The sequence below is a fragment of the Salvelinus sp. IW2-2015 genome, linkage group LG30 (genome assembly GCF_002910315.2).
Source record: "Salvelinus sp. IW2-2015 linkage group LG30, ASM291031v2, whole genome shotgun sequence".
Classification (NCBI taxonomy): domain Eukaryota; kingdom Metazoa; phylum Chordata; class Actinopteri; order Salmoniformes; family Salmonidae; genus Salvelinus; species Salvelinus sp. IW2-2015.
This window is the reverse complement of record NC_036869.1, coordinates 1,486,545-1,506,238: the sequence shown is the minus strand read 5'-3', so window position 1 is coordinate 1,506,238 and position 19,694 is coordinate 1,486,545. Positions and strand designations below refer to the sequence as shown.

Here is a 19,694-nt window from a genome sequence, read left to right as displayed (position 1 = left end):
TTTGTCATCCGGTCTGGTGCATTTAGGTAGCCTTTGCACGGTATACATCATTGCTGTCAACCTGCAATTGTATATTTTTGTTTGAGGATGGCTTACCACCTGTTGCCAAGTGTAGTGTATATATTAAATGTTGTGCATTGGCATATTTCACTAGCCTACCATAGACGACAATGCTAAGGCACCGGCTTTATCGTCTCTGTGCAAAGGCATGTACATCGGTCTGTGTTTGGTTCAAATTATCCGTCATCATGAGGCAATTTTTCTGGAAAGGAAGTGGTGACCTATATTGAACCGGAATTGGACGCCAAATCCGAGCGATTCTATCGGAGGAGTAAACATGGAGGACAACGGCGGTGAAGATCCTGTTAATAACAACAATAATACAACGGTATCTTCTGAGGGATCTATTATTAAGGTTACAGTCAAAACCCCGAAAGATAAGGAAGAAATCGCCATCTCGGAAGATGCCTCGGTCACTCAGGTTCGTTCATTTTGTTAATCCGTAGCTTGCTAGCGAGCGGCCACAAACGTTAGCTGCTTTGCTACATCATCATCATGCCCCTGCCCACTTGTGTGTGTGTGTGTGTGTGTGTGTGTGTGTGTGTGTGTGTGTGTGTGTGGTTAAGCATGTTGTTAGTGTAGTTAGTTAGCGAGCTAACATTATAGAATTGGACGGTGTAGCGATATTTATAGCAAACTATTCACTAACTTTGTTATAATACCACTCTCAACTACTCTAGTCCTCCATATTGTTAGGTGCTTAGTTGTTTTATGTAGCCTAGCTAACGTTAGCTAACCGGCTTTCCAACTCAACAAATGACAGCTGATTCCCTGCACAGTCAAGGCAATGTGTCGTGTGACTTCTGTATGTTAGTCATAAAAAAAACAATATTTTAACTAAGTAGTTAGCTAACTAGGTAAATTGTTAGTTAACGTTGAATAAATGTTGTTAGCTAAATGCTAACGTTAGCTATCTAGTTTCTTAGCTGTTTCTCCAGAAACAACTTTGTGCTGGCCTTGGTACTCTATAAACAGTATTTTTCTTCAGAATGTAACGGCACCTCATTGTTCTGAATATCAGTTACTGGACTTTAGATTTCTGTCCATGTGAATCATCTCTCCCATACACAAGTCCCCCTGTTACATTCAAGCTGATGTGTTATGAATCTGTCAGCTAATGTCTCTTTTCTTCCTGTCCTGTCACTCCAGTCCTGATTGATATCCTGAACAGCTTAATGGCCTACAGCTTATTTTACTCCTGTTTAATGTGCCTCTCATATGTGTAGTATTCTTGTTGATCACTGGAGGCACAACACTAAGAGTGATTTGGTATTTGTGATCGGGTAGTATGATTCCTGTAATAGGATAAGCAATGAGCATTTACCCAGAGATGAGCAATGAGGATTTACCCAGAGATGAGCAATGAGGATTTACCCAGAAACAAGACTTTAGAATTAAAATCAGTTAATTGAGAATTGTTTGACTACGTCTCTTTGTTTCCCTTTCTTCCCTCATCTGCCGCCCTCTTTCTCTTGCTGTCCATCCCTCCTCTCTCTCTATACATCTTTCTCCTTTCCCAGTTTAAGGAGGAGATCTCGCGGAGGTTCAAAGCCAAGCAGGATCAGTTGGTTCTGATCTTTGCAGGGAAGATCCTGAAGGACGGGGACTCGCTCAACCAACACGGCATCAAGGACGGCCTGACAGTCCACCTGGTCATAAAGACGGCACACAAGTAAGATGATGCAAAATGGATATTGTGTTTTAGTTGGATACTGTCGTCTTCTTCGGACTTTTGGCAGAAAGGGAAAATGGGAATTGGAATTGGAAAAGGAATTGCTTGGTCAACTTTTGAATAGGTGAATAGGCTATATGTAGTGTCTCCACTTGCATCGTCGAATAGCTTTCGGTGACGCAACTGGTTAGGATGTATTAAAGCGGGCGGTCACGTGTTTTTGCAGAATAGTATTACTAGTTTGAGCCGACAGATCTATAACTGACATTTCTATGTGAATTTGGTCGGGTCGCCAAATTCATATTGCATATTGTAGCTTTAATGTGAATATGGAAAAATTACTGATCAGTGCATTGTCCCTCCAGGGCAGGAGATGGCGCTAGTTCCTGCACCTCCCAGGTGGGCAGCAGTAGTGGCAGCTCCTCGGGCCCCAGTTCTGCAGTCCACTCCTCCACAGTAGGGTCCACTGGAGGCCCTGCCTCGGCACCCCCACAGACCCCCAACATACTGAGTGAGTTTACAAAGCTAAATAAGTACACACTTCTAATCTTATCTACCCACCCCCTCACACACACCCAACAGTTTATACTGAAAAAGACATCCGACAACAATTTCCAAAGATCATTACTATCACCATCACACCCTCTGACCATGCCCCTCTCCCTCCCTTCTAGCCGGGTTCGGTGACCTGTCCAGTCTGAGCAGCATGGGCATGGGCTCAGCTAACTTCATGGAGCTGCAGCAGCAAATGCAGAGCCAGCTGATGTCCAACCCAGAGATGCTGTCTCAGATCATGGAGAACCCCCTGGTGCAGAACATGATGTCCAACCCAGACCTGATGAGGCAGATGATTGTGGCCAACCCTCAGATGCAGCAGCTGATGGAGCGCAACCCCGAGATCTCCCACATGCTCAACAACCCCGAGCTTATGAGACAGGTGAGGGACCTTACAGTGAAATGCTTACTTACGAGCCCCTAACCACCAATGCAGTTTAAAAAAAATACAGGTTAAAAAAAATACAGATAAGAAATAAAAGTAACAAGTAATTAAGGAGCAGCATTAAAATAACGATAGCAAGACTATATACAGGGAGGGGGGTACCGGTACAGAGTCAATGTGCGGGGGCACCAGTTAGTTGAGGTAGTATGTACATGTGGGTAGAGTTATTAAAGTGACTATGCATAGATGATAACAACAGAGAGTAGCAGTGGCGTAAAAGAGGGGGGGGGGGGCAATGCAAGTAGTCTGGGTAGTCATTTGATTAATGTTCAGGAGTCATGGCTTGGGGGTAGAAGCTGTTTAGAAGCCTCTTGGACCTAGACTTGACGCTGCGGTACCGCTTGCAGTGCGGTAGCAGAGAGAACAGTCTGACTAGAGTGGCTGGAGGCTTTGACAATTTTTAGGGCCTTTCTCTGACACTGCCTGATATAGAGGTCCTGGATGGCAGGAAGCTTGGCCCCAGTGATGCACTGGGCCGTTCACACTACCCTCTGTAGTGCCTTGCGGTCGGAGGTCGAGCAGTGTCCATACCAGGCAGTGATGTGTACCAGTCAGGATGCTCTCGATGGTGCATCTGTAGAACCTTTTGAGGATCTGAGGACCCATGCCATATCTTTTCAGTCTCCTGAGGGGGAATAGGTTTTGTCGTGCCCTCTTCACGATTGTCTTGGTGTGCTTGGACCATGTTAGTTGAAGAAGTTAGGAGTTCCATGTTAGGAACTTGAAGCTCTCAACCTGCTCCACTGCAGCCCCGTCGATGAGAATGGGGGCGTGCTAGGTCCTCTTTTTCCTGTTATCCACAATCATCTCCTTTGTCTTGATCACGTTGAGGGAGAGAATGTTGTCCTGGCACCACACGGCCAGGTCTCTGACCTCCTCCCTATAGGCTGTCTCGTCATTGTCGGTGATCAGGCCTACCACTGTTGTGTCATCGGCAAACTTAATGATGGTGTTGGAGTCGTGCCTGGCCGTGCAGTCATGAGTGAACAGGGAGTACAGGAGGGGAACGAGCACGTACCTCTGAGGGGCCCCTGTGTTGAGGATCAGCGTGGCGGATGTGTTGTTACCTACCCTTACCACCTGGGGGCGGCCCGTCAGGAAGTCCAGGATCCAGTTGCAGAGGGAGGTGTTTAGTCCCAGAGTCCTTAGCTTATTGATGAGCTTTCAGGGCACTATGGTGTTGAACGCTGAGCTGTAGTCAATGTATAGCATTCTCACATAGGTGTTCCTTTTGTCCAGGTGGTAAAGGGCAGTGTGGAGTGCAATAGAGATTAGAGGTTGACCAATTAATCGACATGGCAGATTGATTAGTGCCGATTTCAAGTTTTCATAACAATTGGTAATCTGCCTTTTTGGACGARGATTACATTGCAATCCACGAGCAGACTGCGTGGCAGGCTGACCACCTGTTACACGAGTGCTGCATCAAAATGACCTTGTGGCTGCAAGGAGCCAAGGTAAGTTGCTAGCTAGCATTAAACTAATCTTATAAAAAACAATCAATCTTCACATAATCACTAGTTAACTACACATGGTTGACGATATTACTAGGTTAACTAGCTTGTTCTGCGTTGCATGTAATCAATGCCGTGCCTGTTCATTTATTATCGAATCACAGCCTACTTCAACATGATGATTTAACAAAAGCTCATTCGTGAAAAAAAACACAATTGTTGCAATAATGTACCTAACCATAAACATCAATGCCTTTCTTAAAATCAATACACAAGTATATATTTTTTAAACCTGCATATGCAGTTAAAGTAAATTAATGTTAGAAGGCAATATTAACTAGGAAAATTGTCATTTCTCTTGCGTTCAGTGCAAGCAGAATCAGGGTATTTGCAGCAGTTTGGGCCGCCTGGCTCGTTGCGAGCTGTTGAAGGGCCATTTATTCCTAACAAAGACCGTAATAAATGTTCCTYGATTTTACATAATTACTACTTAACATTGAAGGTTGTGCAATGTAACAGTAATATTTAGACTTAGGGTTGCCYTCCATTCGATAAAATACGGAACGGTGCCGTATTTCACTGAGAGATTAAACGTTTTGTTTTTCGAAATTATAGTTTCCGAATTTGACCATTATTAATGACCAAAGGCTCGTATTTCTGTGTGTTTATTATATTATAATTAAGTATATGATTTGATAGAGCAGTCTGACTGAGCGGTGATAGGCAGCAGCAGGCTCGTAAGCATTCATTCAAATATATATATATATATATATTATCATATATGTGGGGAGAACAATATTGTACCAGCCCGGAGATTTGCAGGTTTCCTACTCTTACAGGAAGATGTAGAGGTGCTGTCATTTGCTTAGGAGTCTAGGTAACCACTCTTTCAATCCTGGTGAGGAAGAGAGGAATCTAAAACACAAAAATTCCAGAAAATCAATATGTATGATTTTCTAAGTAATCTATTTGCATTAATAATGGACATGACCACTATACGTTAATTGCTCACCTACCACGACTCAGTAAAGAAGATGCCGCCTCTCCACAGACACTGTTGGTTTTTCTTTAAGAAGCCCTCCTGTTCTCCACTCTTACTGTATTAACTGCACTCCGTGTTTGAACTCGTTACCTGTATAACGACACGCTACCATCCACTCAACTCAAACAGCTCCAAACCCTCTCCACCAATCGGCCAAAGACCAGAGAGCTGATGTAGTGTTGACGGATCAGGGTCGAACAATTGTAGACTGCTGTACAAGGCTGGGAGTGGTACTCACTACAGGGACATAGGCAACGCAGCTTGGATGAGAAGGCAACAACTGTTTGGCAAAAGCATATCCAGAAATGAAGAATTCAGATGAACGGGCAACTCACCTCCGGTTGTGGGCGTCCATGCAAGATCTCACCTCGTGGAAGGCATCAATGATCAGAGGAATGTGAGGGATCAGCCAGAACTCACACGCAGGTACCTGGTCAATGACTCGAAGAGAGCTGGCGACCACTAGTCTAAGCAAAACCAATTTGTAACACACTACGTCTGTTCATGGATTAAAATCCTGCAGCGCAACGCAGGTATGACGGTCCCTCTGCCTCGAAAGGCCAGCGCATGTCCAGGCCGTCTGAAGTTGCCCAATGACCATGCTGGAGTGAGTCCAGAGGATAAAATGGAGAGAAGGTCATAGTGGTCTGATGGAGACAAAAAATAGAGCTTTTTGCTCTAACTCCATCGCCGGTGTTGGAGGATAAGAAGGCATGAGTACGAAACCCCAAGAACACCATCACCAACGCGTGAAAGCATGGGTCGGAAAACATCATTCTTTGGGGATGCTTTTCTGCAAAGGGACAGGATCGAGCTGCACCGTATTGAGGGAGATGGACGGGGCCATGTATCGCGAGATCCTTGACCAACAACCTGCCTTCCCTCAGTAAGAGCATTGAAGATGGGGGTCCGTGGCTGGGTCTTCCAGCATGAACAACGACCCGAAAACACAGCCAGGGCAACTAAGGAGTGGCTCCGTGAAGAGCATCTCAGTGTCCTGGAGTGGCCTAGCCAGTCTCCAGACCTGAACCCAATAGAAAATCTTTGGAGGGAGCCGAAAAGTCCGTATTGGCAGCGCAGCCCCGAAACCTGAGGATCTGGAGAAGGTCTGTATGGAGGAGTGGGCCAAACCTCCCTGCTGCAGTGTGTGCAAACCTGGTCAAGACTACAGGAAAACGTATGATCTCTGTAATTGCAAACTAAGGTTTTGTACCAAATATTCAGTTCTGCTTTTCTGATGTTCAAATACTTATGTCATGCAATAAAATGCAAATTAATTACTTAGAAATCATACAATGTGATTTCTGGATTTTTGTTTTAGATTCCTTCTCTCCACAGTTGAAGTGTACCTATGAAAAAAATTACAGACCTCTACATGCTTTTAAGTAGGAAAACCTGCCAAAATCGTCAGTGTCTCAATACTTGTTCTCCCCACTGTATATATATTTTTTTTATTATTCCTGTTTTACATAATTATTCCTAGACCCACTCCAATTTGAGTGGCGTTAGGAAATAATATATATCGTCCGTTCTATATATATATATATATATATTATTTATGAAATAAATGACAATGAGCAACAACAATATATATTATATATATATATAAAATACTCCACAGGCCACAAATGGTGCATGTGTCAGCATATGTGTCTCACAAGGGTCTGAGGATCTCATCTCGGTACCTAATGGCAGTCAGGCTACCTCTGGCAAGCACATGGAGGCTGTGCGGCCCCACAAAGAAATGCCACCCACACCATGACTGACCATCGCCAAAACGGTCATGCTAGAGGATGTTGCAGGCAGCAGAACGTTCTCCACGGCGTCTCCAGACTGTCATCTGTCACATGTGCTCAGTGTGAACCTGCTTTCATCTGTGAAGAGCATAGGGCGCCAGTGGCGAATTTGGCAATCTTGGTGTTCTCTGGCAAATGCCAAACGTCCTGCACGGTGTTGGGCTGTAAGCACAACCCCCACCTGTGACGTCGGCCCTCATACCACCCTCATGGTGTCTTGTTTCTGACCATTTGAGCAGACACATGCACATTTGTGGCCTGCTGGAGGTCATTTTGCAGGGCTCTGGCAGTGCTCCTCCTAATCCTCCTTGCACAAAGGCGGAGGTAGCGTCCTCCTGCTGGGTGTTGCCTCCTACGTCCTCCACGTCTCCTGATGTACTGGCCTGTCTCCTGGTAGCGCCTCCATGCTCTGTACACTACGCTGACAGACACGCAAACCTTCTTGCCACAGCTCGCATTGATGTGCCATCCTGGATGAGCTGCACTACCTGAGCCACTTGTGTGGGTTGTAGACTCCGTCTCATGCTACCCACTAGAGTGAAAGTCCCGCCAGCATTCAAAAGTGACCAAAACATCAGCCAGGAAGCATAGGAACTGAGAGTGGTCTTTGGTCACACCTGCAGAATCACTCCTTTATTGGGGTGTTCTTGCTAATTGCCTATAATTTCCACCTTTTGTCTATTCCATTTGCACAACAGCATGTGAAATTTATTGTCAATCAGTGTTGCTTCCTAAGTGGACAGTTTGATTTCACAGAAGTGTGATTGACTTTGGAGTTACATTGTGTTGTTTAAGTGTTCCCTTTATTTTTTTTGAGCAGTGTATATAATATATTATATAAACATCGTTCGATTTAATCGGTATCGCTTTTTTTGGTCCTCCAGTAATCGGTATTGGTGTTGAGAAATCATAATCGGTTGACCTCTAATAGAGATTGCATGATCTGTTGGGGTGGTATGCAAATTGGAGTGGGTCTAGGGTTTCTGGGATAATGGTGTTGATAATGATAATGATGTAAGCCATGACCAGCCTTTCAAAGCACTTCATGGCTACAGATGAAGTACTATGAGTACTCACAACACTAAGGCAAGTTACCTTAGTGTTCTTGGYCACAGGGCCTATGGTGGTCTGCTTAAAACATGTTGGTATTACAGGGCTCCCAAGTGGCACAGTGGTCTAAGACACTGCATCTCAGTGCAAGAGGCGTCACTGCAGTACCTGGTTCATGTCCAGGGTGCATCACATCCGGCCGTGATCGGAAGTCCCATAGGGCAGCACACAATTGGCCCAGCGTCTACCGGATTTGGCTGGGGTAGGCTGTCATTGTAAATAAGAATTRGTTCTTAACTGACTTGCCTAGTTAAGCATGCTCGCAGTACACGTCCTGGTAATCCGTCTGGCCCTGCAACCTTGTGAATGTTGACCCGTTTAAAGGTCTTACTCACATTGGCTGCGGAGAGCGTGCTGGTGATCTCATGCATGTGCTCTCATGCATATTTCAGTGTTATTTGCCTTGAAGCGAGCATAGAAGTAGTTTAGCTCGTCTGGTAGGCTTGTGTCACTGGGCAGCTCTCGGCTGTGTTTCCCTTTGTAGTCTGTAATGGTTTGCGAGCCCTGCCACATCCGACGAGCGTCAGAGCCGATGTAGTACGATTCAATCTTATTAACGTTTTGCCTGTTTGTTGGAGGYCATAGCGGGATTTCTTATAAGCTTCCGGGATAGAGTCCCGCTCCTTGAAAGCGGCTGCTCTAGCCTTTATTTCAGTGCGGATGTTYCTTGTAATCCATGGCTTCTGTTTGGGGTTAGTACGTACAGTCACTGTGGGGACGACGTCATTGATGCACTTATTGATGTAGCCAATGACTGATGTTGTGTAATCCTCAATGCCATCGGAGGAATCTCGGAACATATTCCAGTCTGTGCTAGCAAAACAGTCCTGTAGCTTAGCATCTGCTTCATCTGACCACTGTTTTATTGATCTAGTCACTGGTGCTTCCTGCTTTAATTTRCCCTTGTAAACAGGAATTAGGAGGATAGAATTATGGTCAGATTTGCCAAATGGAGGGCGAGGGAGAGCTTTGTATGCGTCTCGGTGTGTGGAGAAAAGGTTGTCCAGAGTTTTTTTTTTTTTACCCTCTGGTTGCACATTTAACATGCTGATAGAAATTTGGTAAAACGGATTTAACTTCACTAGGGTAGGGGGCAGCACTCTGAATTTTGGATGAAAAGCGTGCCCAAATTAAACTGCCTGCTACTCAGGCCCAGAAGCTAGGATATGCATATAATTAGTCGATTTGGATAGAAAACACTCTAAAGTTTCCATAACTGTTAAAATAATGTCTGAGTATAACAGAACTGATATGGCAGGCGAAAACCTGAGGAAAATCCATCCAGGAATAACTATTATTTTGAAAGGCTGTTTTTCCATTGAAAGCCTATCCACCATACAAAGACTTAGGACCCAGTTCACGATCTCTATGGCTTCATCTACATGTGGCCAGTCTTTAGGCATTGTTTCAGGCTTTTACTCTGAAAAATTAGGGAGATACAGCACTTTCAATCAGTGGACATTTCCAGACATGAGCCAAGCGTGTGATCGGGAGCTCGCCTTTCTTGTTTCTCTTTTTCTATTGACGAAGCTTTTGTCCTGTTGAAATATTATTTATGACAAAAACAACCTGAGGATTAATTTTAAACACCGTTTGACATGTTTCTACGAACTTTTACTGTACTTTTTTTGACTTTTCGTCTGGATGTTGAGGGTGCGCATTGTGCCTTTGGATTACTGAACTAAACGCACCAACAAAAAMGTTTTTGGACATAAAGAGGGACATTATCGAACAAAACAAACATTTATTGTCTAACATGGAGACCTGGGAGTGCCACCAGATGAAGATCATCAAAGGTAAGTGATTAATTTTAACTCTATTTCTGACTTTTGTGACACCTCTCCTTGGTTGGAAAATGATTATGGTTTTCTGTGACTGGTTTTCTGTGACTGGGCGCTGACCTAACTTAATCGCATGGTGTGCTTTTGCCGTAAAGCCTTTTTGAAATCTGACACAGCGGCTGGATTAACAAGACGTTTATCTTTAATCCTATGTATAAAACTTGTATTTTTCATCAATGTTTATGATGAGTATTTCTGTAATTTGATGTGGCTCTCTGAAATTTCACTGGATGTTTGTTTGAGACAATGATTACTGTAGATAACGCGCCAATTTCAACTGAGGTTTTTGGACATAAAGATGAACTTTATCAAATAAAACACACATTTATTGTGTAACATGAAGTCCTGTGAGTGCCATCTGATGAAGATCATCAAAGGTTAGTGATTKATTTAATCGCTATTTCTGACTTTTGTGAGCCCTCTCCTTGGCTGGAAAATGGCTGTATGGTTTTCTGTGACTAGGCGCTGACCTAACATAATTGCGTGGTGTGCTTTCGCCGTAAAGCCTTTTTGAAATCGGACACTGTGGTTGAATTTACAAGAAGTTTCTTTAAAATGGTGTATAATACTTGTATGTTTGAGGAATTTTAATTATGGGATTTCTGTTTTTTATTTTTATTTGGCGCCCTGCAATTTCACTTGCTGTTGTCGAGGTCTGACGCTACCGTCCCACTGGTGCCAGACAGGTTAAGTTTCCCTGCATTAAAGTCCCTGGCTACTAGTGAGCATTTTCTTGTTTGCTTATGGCGGAATACAGCTCATTCAATGCTGTCTTAGTGCCAGTCTCAGTCTGTGGTGGTATGTAGACAGAATGGAAGGCCATTTTAATTGCGCTGGAGACACAGTACACTGGCAGGTTGGGATTGGCTAGAGTGTACTGTGTCACACACAGGTTGGGATTGGCCGGAGTATACTGTGTTGCTGACAGGTTGGGATTGGCTGGAGGTTGCTGGATCACTGACAGGTTGGGATTGGCTGGAGGTTGCTGGATCACTGTCAGGTTGGGATTGGCTGGAGTGTACTGTGTTGCTGACAGGTTGGGATTGGCTGGAGGTGTACTGTGTTACTGACGGGTTGGGATTGGCTGGAGGTGTACTGTGTTACTGACAGGTTGGGATTGGCTGGGGTGTACTGTGTCACTGATAGGTTGGGATTGGCTGGAGGTGTACTGGATCACTGACAGGTTGGGATTGGCTGGAGTGTACTGGATCACTGACAGGTTGGGATTGGCTGGTGTGTACTGTGTTACTGACAGGTTGGGATTGGCTGGAGTGTACTGTGTTGCTGACAGTTTGGATTGGCTGTGAGGTTGCTGGATTCACTGACAGGTTTGGATTGCTGGAGGTTGCTGGATCACTGTCAGGTTGGGATTGGCTGGAGTGTACTGTGTTGCTGACAGGTTGGGATTGGCTGGAGTTGTACTGTGTTACTGACGGGTGGGATTGGCTGGAGGTTGTACTGTGTTACTGACAGGTGGGATTGGCTTGGGTGTACGTGTCACTGATAGGTTGGGATTGCTGGAGACTGTACTGGATCACTGACAGGTTTGGGAATTGGCTGAGGTTGTACTGGATCACTGGACAGGTGGGATTGGTGGTGTGTACTGTGTTACTGACAGGTTGGGATTGGCTGGAGGTGTACTGGGTCACTGACGGGTTGCGGATTGTGCTGAGTGTACTGGATTCACTGACAGGTTGGATTGGCTGGTGTTGTACTGTGTTACTGACGGGTTGGGATTGGCTGGTAGTGTAGCTGGATCACTGACAGGTTGGGATTGCTGGAGTGTACTGTGTTACTGACGGGTTGGGATTGGCTGGAGTGTACTGTGTTTACTGACGGTTGGGATTGGCTGGTGTACTGCCTGTGTTACTGACGGGTTGGGATTGGCTGAGTGTACTGTGTTCACTGACAGGTTGGGATTGGCTGGAGTTGTACTGGATCACTGACAGGTTGGGATTGGCTGGAGGTGGGTACTGTTAGTCTGACTGACGTGGTTGGGGATTGGCTGAAGTGTACTGTGTCACTAACAGGTTGGGATTGGCTGGAGTGTACCGTGTCACTAACAGGTTTGGGATTGGCTGGAGTGTACCGTGTTCCACTAACAGGTTGGATTGGCTGGAGTTTACTGTGTACTGACAGTTGGGATTGGCTGGAGTGTACTGTGTCACTAACAGGTTGCGATTGGCCGGAGTGTACTGGATCACTGACAGGTTGTAACTGGGGGAAGTGTTACCGTGTTACTGACAAATTGGGATTGGCTGGAGTGTACTTGTTACTGACGGTTGGGATTGGCTGGAGTGTTACTGTGTTACTGACAGGTTGGGATTGGCTGGAGTGTACTGTGTTACTGACAGGTTGGGATTGGCTGGAGTGTACTGTGTTACTGACGGGTTGGGATTGGCTGGAGTGTACTGTGTCACTGACAGGTTGGATTGGCTGGAGTGACTGGATCACTGACGTTGGGATTGGCTGGAGTGTACTGGTCACTGACGTTGGATTGGCTGGAGTGTACTGGTTCATGACGGTTGGATTGGCTGGAGTGTACTGCATTGACGTGGGATTGCTGGTGTTACGTGTACTACAGGTGGATTGGCTGGAGTGTACCGTGTCACTAACAGTTGGATTGGCTGGAGTGTTACCGTGTCACTAACAGGTTGGGATTGGCTGGAGTTTACTGTGTTACTGACAGTTGGAGATGGCTGGAGTGTACTGTGTCACTAACATGTTGCGATTGGCCGGAGTGTAACTGGATCACTTGACAGGTTTGGTATTAACTGGGGGGGAAGATGTACCGTGTTACTGACAAGTTGGGATTGGCTGGAGTGTACTTTGTTACTGACAAGCGATTGTGGAAGGTTTGGTCTGGAGTGTACTGTGTTACTGACAGGTTGGGATTCGCTGGATGTACTGTGTTTGGATGGCTGAGGTACTGGTTTGGGATTGGCTGGAGTGTACTGTGTTACTGGGACGGGTTGGGATTGGCTGGAGTGTACTGTGTTACTGACAGGTTGGGATTGGCTGGAGGGGAGTGTAACTGTGTTACTGACAGGTTGCGATTGGCTGAGGATGTTGGCTGGATGGCAGTACTGTGTTACTGACGGGTTGGGATTGGCTGGAGTGTACTGATGTTACTGACAGGTTGGGATGCTGGAGTGTACTGTGTTTACTGGACAGGTTTGGATTGGCTCGGAGTGTTACTTGTTACGACAGGTGGGATGCTGGTTACTGTGTACTGTAGTTGTATTGCTGAGTATACTGTTTCTGACGGTTGGGATTGGCTGGAGTGTACTGTTACTGACTGGTTGGATTGGCTGGAGTGTACCGTGTTACTGACAAGTTGGGATTGGCTGGAGTGTATTTTGTTACTGACGGGTTGGGATTGGCTGGAGTGTACTGTGTTACTGACAGGTTGGGATTGGCTGGAGTGTACTGTGTTACTGACAGGTTGGGATTGGCTGGAGTGTACTGTGTTACTGTCAGGTTGGGATTGGCTGGAGTGTACTGTTACTGACGGGTTGGGATTGGCTGGAGTGTACACAGAAGTTAGATTTGGCTAATAATTTAGCAGCTGCTTTTTTTCCAATTTTATTTTTAACTTTGGGAAGTCTACTGCTTTTTGAGAGGCATCTTTACATTTAGCTGCATTCTAAATTATTTAAAGAAATAGGTTTCTCAGACACAGATTAAGTTTAGTCCTGGACTAATAAGAAATTGAGAACATTTTAAATAATTTTTGTCCAGAATAAGGCTTAGCCTTATCTGTGTCTGGAAAATATGTTTGGTCTAGCTTACCCCTCTTGAGTCCCTGTACCCCAGAACCCAGCCTAGCTGAAAAATTCCTGTCAACACCTTCCTGTTCCCTTCTCCTCAGACCATGGAGCTGGCCAGGAACCCTGCTATGATGCAGGAGATGATGCGTAACCAGGACCGGGCACTTAGCAACCTGGAGAGCATCCCYGGGGGCTACAACGCCCTGCGAAGGATGTACACAGACATCCAGGAACCCATGTTCAGCGCCGCACGAGACCAGGTACCCACTGATGACAGTTAATTCAAATCAATTGACATCACGACTAAGTTAAAATTCAAACCAGGGATTCACCCATTTTTGAAAGGTTTTTCAGCCTCAGAAACAAACTCTAAGCTATCCCATGGAGAGTGCTGAACATAAACTCCAATGGTATTCAACAAGTTGATAATGACTTATTTCTCTCCTCTCTCKCAGTTTGGAAACAACCCTTTCTCAGCCCTGGGGGGCAACTCTGATGGGGGGGTGCAGCCGTCGAGGACAGAGAACCGGGAACCGCTGCCCAACCCATGGGGCCCCCCCAGCTCCACCACCCCCTCTGAGGGTGGAGGGGGCACGGGCACCACAGGCTCGTCTACCACTGGCAGCACCAACCCCAGTGTCTCCAACCCTCTGGGTGTCAACTCTGCCAGTCTGGGAAATGGTACGGTAATACATAGACTGACTTCCTGTTGAAGTGACAGCATTCAGTTGATATACTACAGCTTCACATACTGTAATAGCACATGTGGACGTGAATTCTTAAATGCATACTTATCAATTCTTGACACCCATACATACAGTGCATTCAGACCCCTTGAGTTTTTCCACATTTTGTTACGTAACAGCCTTATTCTAAAATGGATTAAATATATATTTTTCCTCAATACCCCATAATGACAAATACCCCACAATGACAAAGAAAAAAAACAAGTGTAGACATTTTTGAAAATGTATTAAAATTAAAAACGGAAATATCACATTTACGTAAGTATTCAGACCCTTTACGCTGTACTTTGTTATAGCACCTTTGGAAGCGATTACAGCCTCAAGTCTTCTTCAAGRTTGGCACAACTGTATTTGGGGAGTTTCTCCCGTTCTTCTCTGCAGATCCTCTCAAGCTCTGTCAGGTTGGATGGGGAGCYTRGCTYCACAGCTATTTTCAGGTCTCTCCAGAGATGTTCGATCGAGTTCAAGTCTGGGCTCTGGCTGGGCCACTCAAGGACATTCAGAGACCGAAGCCACTCCTGCGTTGTCTTGGCTGTGTGCTTAGGGTCGTTGTCCTGTTGGAAAGTGAATCTTCGCCCCAGTCTGAGTTCTTCAGCACTCTGGAGCAGGTTTTCATCAAGGATCTCTCTCTACTTTGCTCAGTTATCTTTCCCTTGATCCTGACTAGTCTCCCAGTCCCTGCCTCTGGAAAAAAAATCCCCACAGCATGATGCTGCCACCACCATGCTTCACCGTAGGGATGGGGCCAGGTTTCCTCTAGACGTGACGTTTGGCATTCAGGCCAAAGAGTTCACTCTTGGTTTTATCCGACCAGAGAATCTTGTTTTTCATGGTCTGAGAGTCCTTTAGTTGCCTTTTAGAAAACTCCAAGCGGGCTGTCGTGTGCCTTTTACTGAGGAGTGGCTTCCGTCTGGCCACTCTACTATAAAGGCCTGATTGGTGGAGTATTGCAGAGATGGTTGTCCTTCTGGAAGTTTCTCCCATCTCCACAGAAGAACTCTGGAGCTCTGTCAGTGACCATCGGGTTCTTGGCCACCTCCCTGACCCAGGTCCTTCTCCCCCGATTGCTCAGTTTGTCAGGGCGGCCAGCTCTAGGAAGAGTCTTGGTGGTTCCAAACTTCTTCCATTTAAGAATGATGGACGCCAATGTGTTCTTGGTGACCTTCAATGCTGCAGAAATTGGTGTGTGCCTTTACAAATCATGTCCAATCAATTGAATTTACCACAGGTGGACTCCAGTCAAGTTGTAGAAACATCTCAAGGATGGATGGAATCAATGGAAACAGGATGCACCTGAGCTCAATTTCAAGTCTCATAGCAAAGGGTCTCAATACTTATGTAAATAAGGTATCTGTTTTATTTTTAATACATTTGCTAAAATGTCTAAACCTGTTTTCGCTTTGTCATTATGGGGTATTGTGTGTAGATTGATGAGGATTTGTTTTTATTTAATCAATTTTAGAATAAGGCTGTATCCTAACAGATTGTGGAAAAAGTCAAGGGGGGTCTGCATACTTCCGAATGCGCTGTATGTCACAACGGCACTTACCCACCCCCCATCAACCTCTCTCTCTCTGTGTGTGTGTGTGTGTGTGTGTGTGTGTGTGTGTGTGTGTGTGTGTGTGTGTGTGTCCCAGGCATGTTCAGCAGTCCAGGCATGCAGAGTCTGATGCAGCAGATTTCAGAGAACCCTCAGCTGATGCAGAACATGCTGTCTGCTCCCTACATGCGCAGTATGATGCAGTCTCTGGCCCAGAACCCAGACATGGCCTCTCAGGTCTGTAGCAACAGAGTAGTGGGGGTTATCATGGTTCATAAAGTCACTTTAAGTGTGTCATATGGCACCCTATTCCCTTTATAGTACACTACTACCCATAGGGGCCATGGTTAAAAGTAGTGCACTATAAATAGGGTGACATTTGGGACACAAATAATCTGAACGCAGGGGGATCCATAGGAATCGATGGGAATGGGTTGTCTGTAATTAATTGGCAGCTGTACAGAACAGATCCAGCTGGCAGTGCTGTACCTCGAGGTATCTAGAACAGGTCCAGCTGGCTGGCAGTGCTGTACCTCGAGGTATCTAGAACAGGTCCAGCTGGCTGGCAGTGCMGTACCTATCTCCATATAGATAGACCGATGTGAGGAAGAGGGTGAACAACCTCCCCACTGGGGAAGCAGCTGATGAACGACAGGACCCTGATCTTCTCTCGCCTTCTGTGTCTCCCGCAGGTGTTGATGAATAATCCCCTGTTTGCTGGAAATCCCCAACTGCAGGAACAGTTCAGGAGCCAGCTGCCTGTCTTCCTGCAGCAGGTATACACACACACACACACACACACACACACACACACACACTCTAACAGACAAATGTATAACAGAGAGCTGAACCTGTCCCAAGGACTTGATTGAATTGTTTGAGTCTGGACTGGATGATTTGTTTCAGAATGTTAATTGATTCATTGTTAGTTTGATTGTCTGATGTTGTTGTTTAGATGCAGAACCCAGAGGCGCTCTCTGTCATGACCAACCCCCGAGCCATGCAGGCTCTCCTCCAGATACAACAGGGCCTACAGACGCTGCAGACAGAAGCACCAGGACTCATGCCCAGGTACACACACACTGATGTACACACACCCACACACTGATGCACACACTCACACTGACATATACACACACACACACACACACCACAGGAGGTTGGTGGCACCTTAATTGGGGAGGATGGGCTCGTGGTAATGGCTGGAGCGGAATGGTATCAAATACAACAAACGCTCTGTTCCAGCCATTATTGTGAGCCGTCCTCCCCTCAGCAGCCTCCGCTGACGAACACACACACTGACACACACACACACACACACACTGAGACACACTTTGGGTAGTAGCCTAAATACTCTGTTAGGCAATATGTTCTCGGAGTCTGTACTAACCCCTTTGTGTCTCCCAGTTTGGCACCGGGTGGGCTGCCAGGTGGTCTACCAGGGGGGCTAGTAGGTGGATTACCAGGTGGAATACCCACAACCCCCCTGTCCGTAGGAGGGGGTGTGGCTCCAGAGAACCCCGCCTCTTCGCCGAGCGCTGGGACAAACCCCGCCCAGCAGCTGATGATGCAGCAGATGCTCCAAATGTTCGCAGGAGGGAATGCCTCGGTACTTACCACACYCATCCTGTTTTCCCTCATTCTGTTTTACTGTTGATTGATTAGTTGATGATTGGTTGACTGATTTGATTGAGTGATTGTGACTGATCCCCCCCTACAGAGCCAGACCCCGGAGGTGCAGTTCCAGCAGCAGCTGGAGCAGCTGGGTGCTATGGGCTTCATCAACCGAGAGGCCAACCTGCAGGCCCTSATCGCTACKGGAGGAGATGTCAACGCTGCCATCGAGAGACTGCTGGGCTCTCAGCCCTCATAAAGACACACTCACACACACACAGTTACGTATATAAGCATACGTCAATACAGACACACGCATACACACTATCCAGCTCTGGGTAGCAAGGGATAAACACACACACATACTGTCTACAGAGAACCAAGAAGTGAAATGAACCGTCCCAAACCGACACAGATGAGACCCGGTCAGGATATGTACCATTCTAAACATCCACCGCAGCCTCCTGTCAGATCATGCCCCACCCCCATATCCCCTGTTCTTAGCCTCATCCACAGAGCTCTGCCCAGCAGAACCAGACTGACCAGACCATCTCAACAGAGGGGTGTGAAAGGGAAGGGGGCGAAAGGCACCCTCTCTTAAACAGAGATGCTTTATCCTACAAGATTCACTCATCCATCTTCCTCTCTAATAAATCTGAGGGGTTTATTCAATGAGATGAGAGTTCAGAGTGCGGCAGATAGTAAGCATTGCATTCACTGCAAATGCATTCACTGCATTGCATAGAGCTGTTATGACGCATTTGTTTCCTGTCTATATGTTGCATTTCTGTCTACAGTGAGGTGAACAATCCACCATTTTGACCAAACCCCTGATGTGCAGGGTATATGGAGAGGGGAGGAAGAGAGAAATACAAAACTATTTTGTCAATCTCACACGGATATCAGGCCCCAATCCCTTCCCCCTCTTTCCACGACTTTAACCGTCCAAAACCCTTTCTATTTATTGCTATTGCTGAAAAGAAAAGATCCCCCACACTTCCCTAAAATTGCAAAATTGTCATTCCAGATAGGATATATCCATCTCTTCTCAGCTGTGAGTTGTTCCCCCCAGGCTCCACGCACGGTGCCTTGTTTTCAACAAACCCCTTTAACAACAACCACTCCCATCAAATGGATGGATTTGATCAAACCCTGGCTAGTCAAATCAAATGAGTCTGCCGGTGCTGGTGTAGATTGACTTCACACAGGCGGTGCCACAAGATTGAGACCTTTGAGAAATGTCATGATAATCGTTAATGAAGGAAGAAATGTGTGGTTCTGAGGAAGACACAGAAAGACGAGACAGATTTCCTTTTCGTTTTAATCTGATTCATRATGTTTTTTAATTTGAGGTGTAAGTCGTACCTACCTATAGATAATCTGTTTTGTCTCATCATTAAACAAAACTCTTCCTGGAAAATGTATGAATAAAATATTATGACAAAAGGCTTTTTGGTATGGTGTGGCACCATACGTTGTTGTAAATTAGGTTCTTGCTTTTTGCTTTTATTTTAGCATTGTAGTTGTGGTAACCTTGGCAATGGCTTCCATAGCTGTGATTTGTCTGTTGGCCTCAGCTGAAAATCCATACCCAATTCAACATGTTTGAACTAACTTTTAACAGTACTGTACTACAAAATAAAACTAAGTTGGTCAATAAGAACCCTATTTCAAATTGTGACCATCCTGACTTGTATGAAGGGAAATCAGTTTTTGCATGACAATGCCCCCGTGTAGAAAGCGAGGTCCATACAGAAATGGTTTGTCGAGATCGGTGTGGAAGAACTTGACTGGCCTGTACCGAGCCCTGACCTCAACCCCATCGAACACAGTTGAGATTAATTGGAACGCCGACTGRGAGCCAGGCCTCAACCCCCAACATAAGTGCCCCACGTCACTAATGCTCTTGTGGCATAGATATTATGAACAGTACCAGTCAAAAGTTTGGGCACACCTAKAAGGTTTTTCTTTATTTTTACTATTTTCTACATTGTAGAATAATAGTGAAAACATCAAAACTATGAAATAACACATATGGATCATGTACAG

General features: G+C 45.7%; 1 protein-coding gene across 1 annotated transcript; it reads left to right on the top strand.

Moving 5' to 3' along the window:
- Positions 1 to 294: 294 nt before the first annotated feature.
- Positions 295 to 18,133, top strand: LOC111954952 (ubiquilin-4). Its single transcript, XM_023974918.2, has 11 exons — positions 295 to 481; positions 1,581 to 1,732; positions 2,098 to 2,243; positions 2,407 to 2,669; positions 13,847 to 14,005; positions 14,201 to 14,426; positions 16,129 to 16,268; positions 16,724 to 16,807; positions 16,987 to 17,102; positions 17,439 to 17,640; positions 17,752 to 18,133. Exons 1-11 carry the CDS (start codon positions 338 to 340, stop codon positions 17,902 to 17,904), a joined length of 1,785 nt encoding a protein of 594 aa, XP_023830686.1. The 5' UTR covers positions 295 to 337; the 3' UTR covers positions 17,905 to 18,133.
- The last annotated feature ends 1,561 nt before the right edge of the window (positions 18,134 to 19,694 follow it).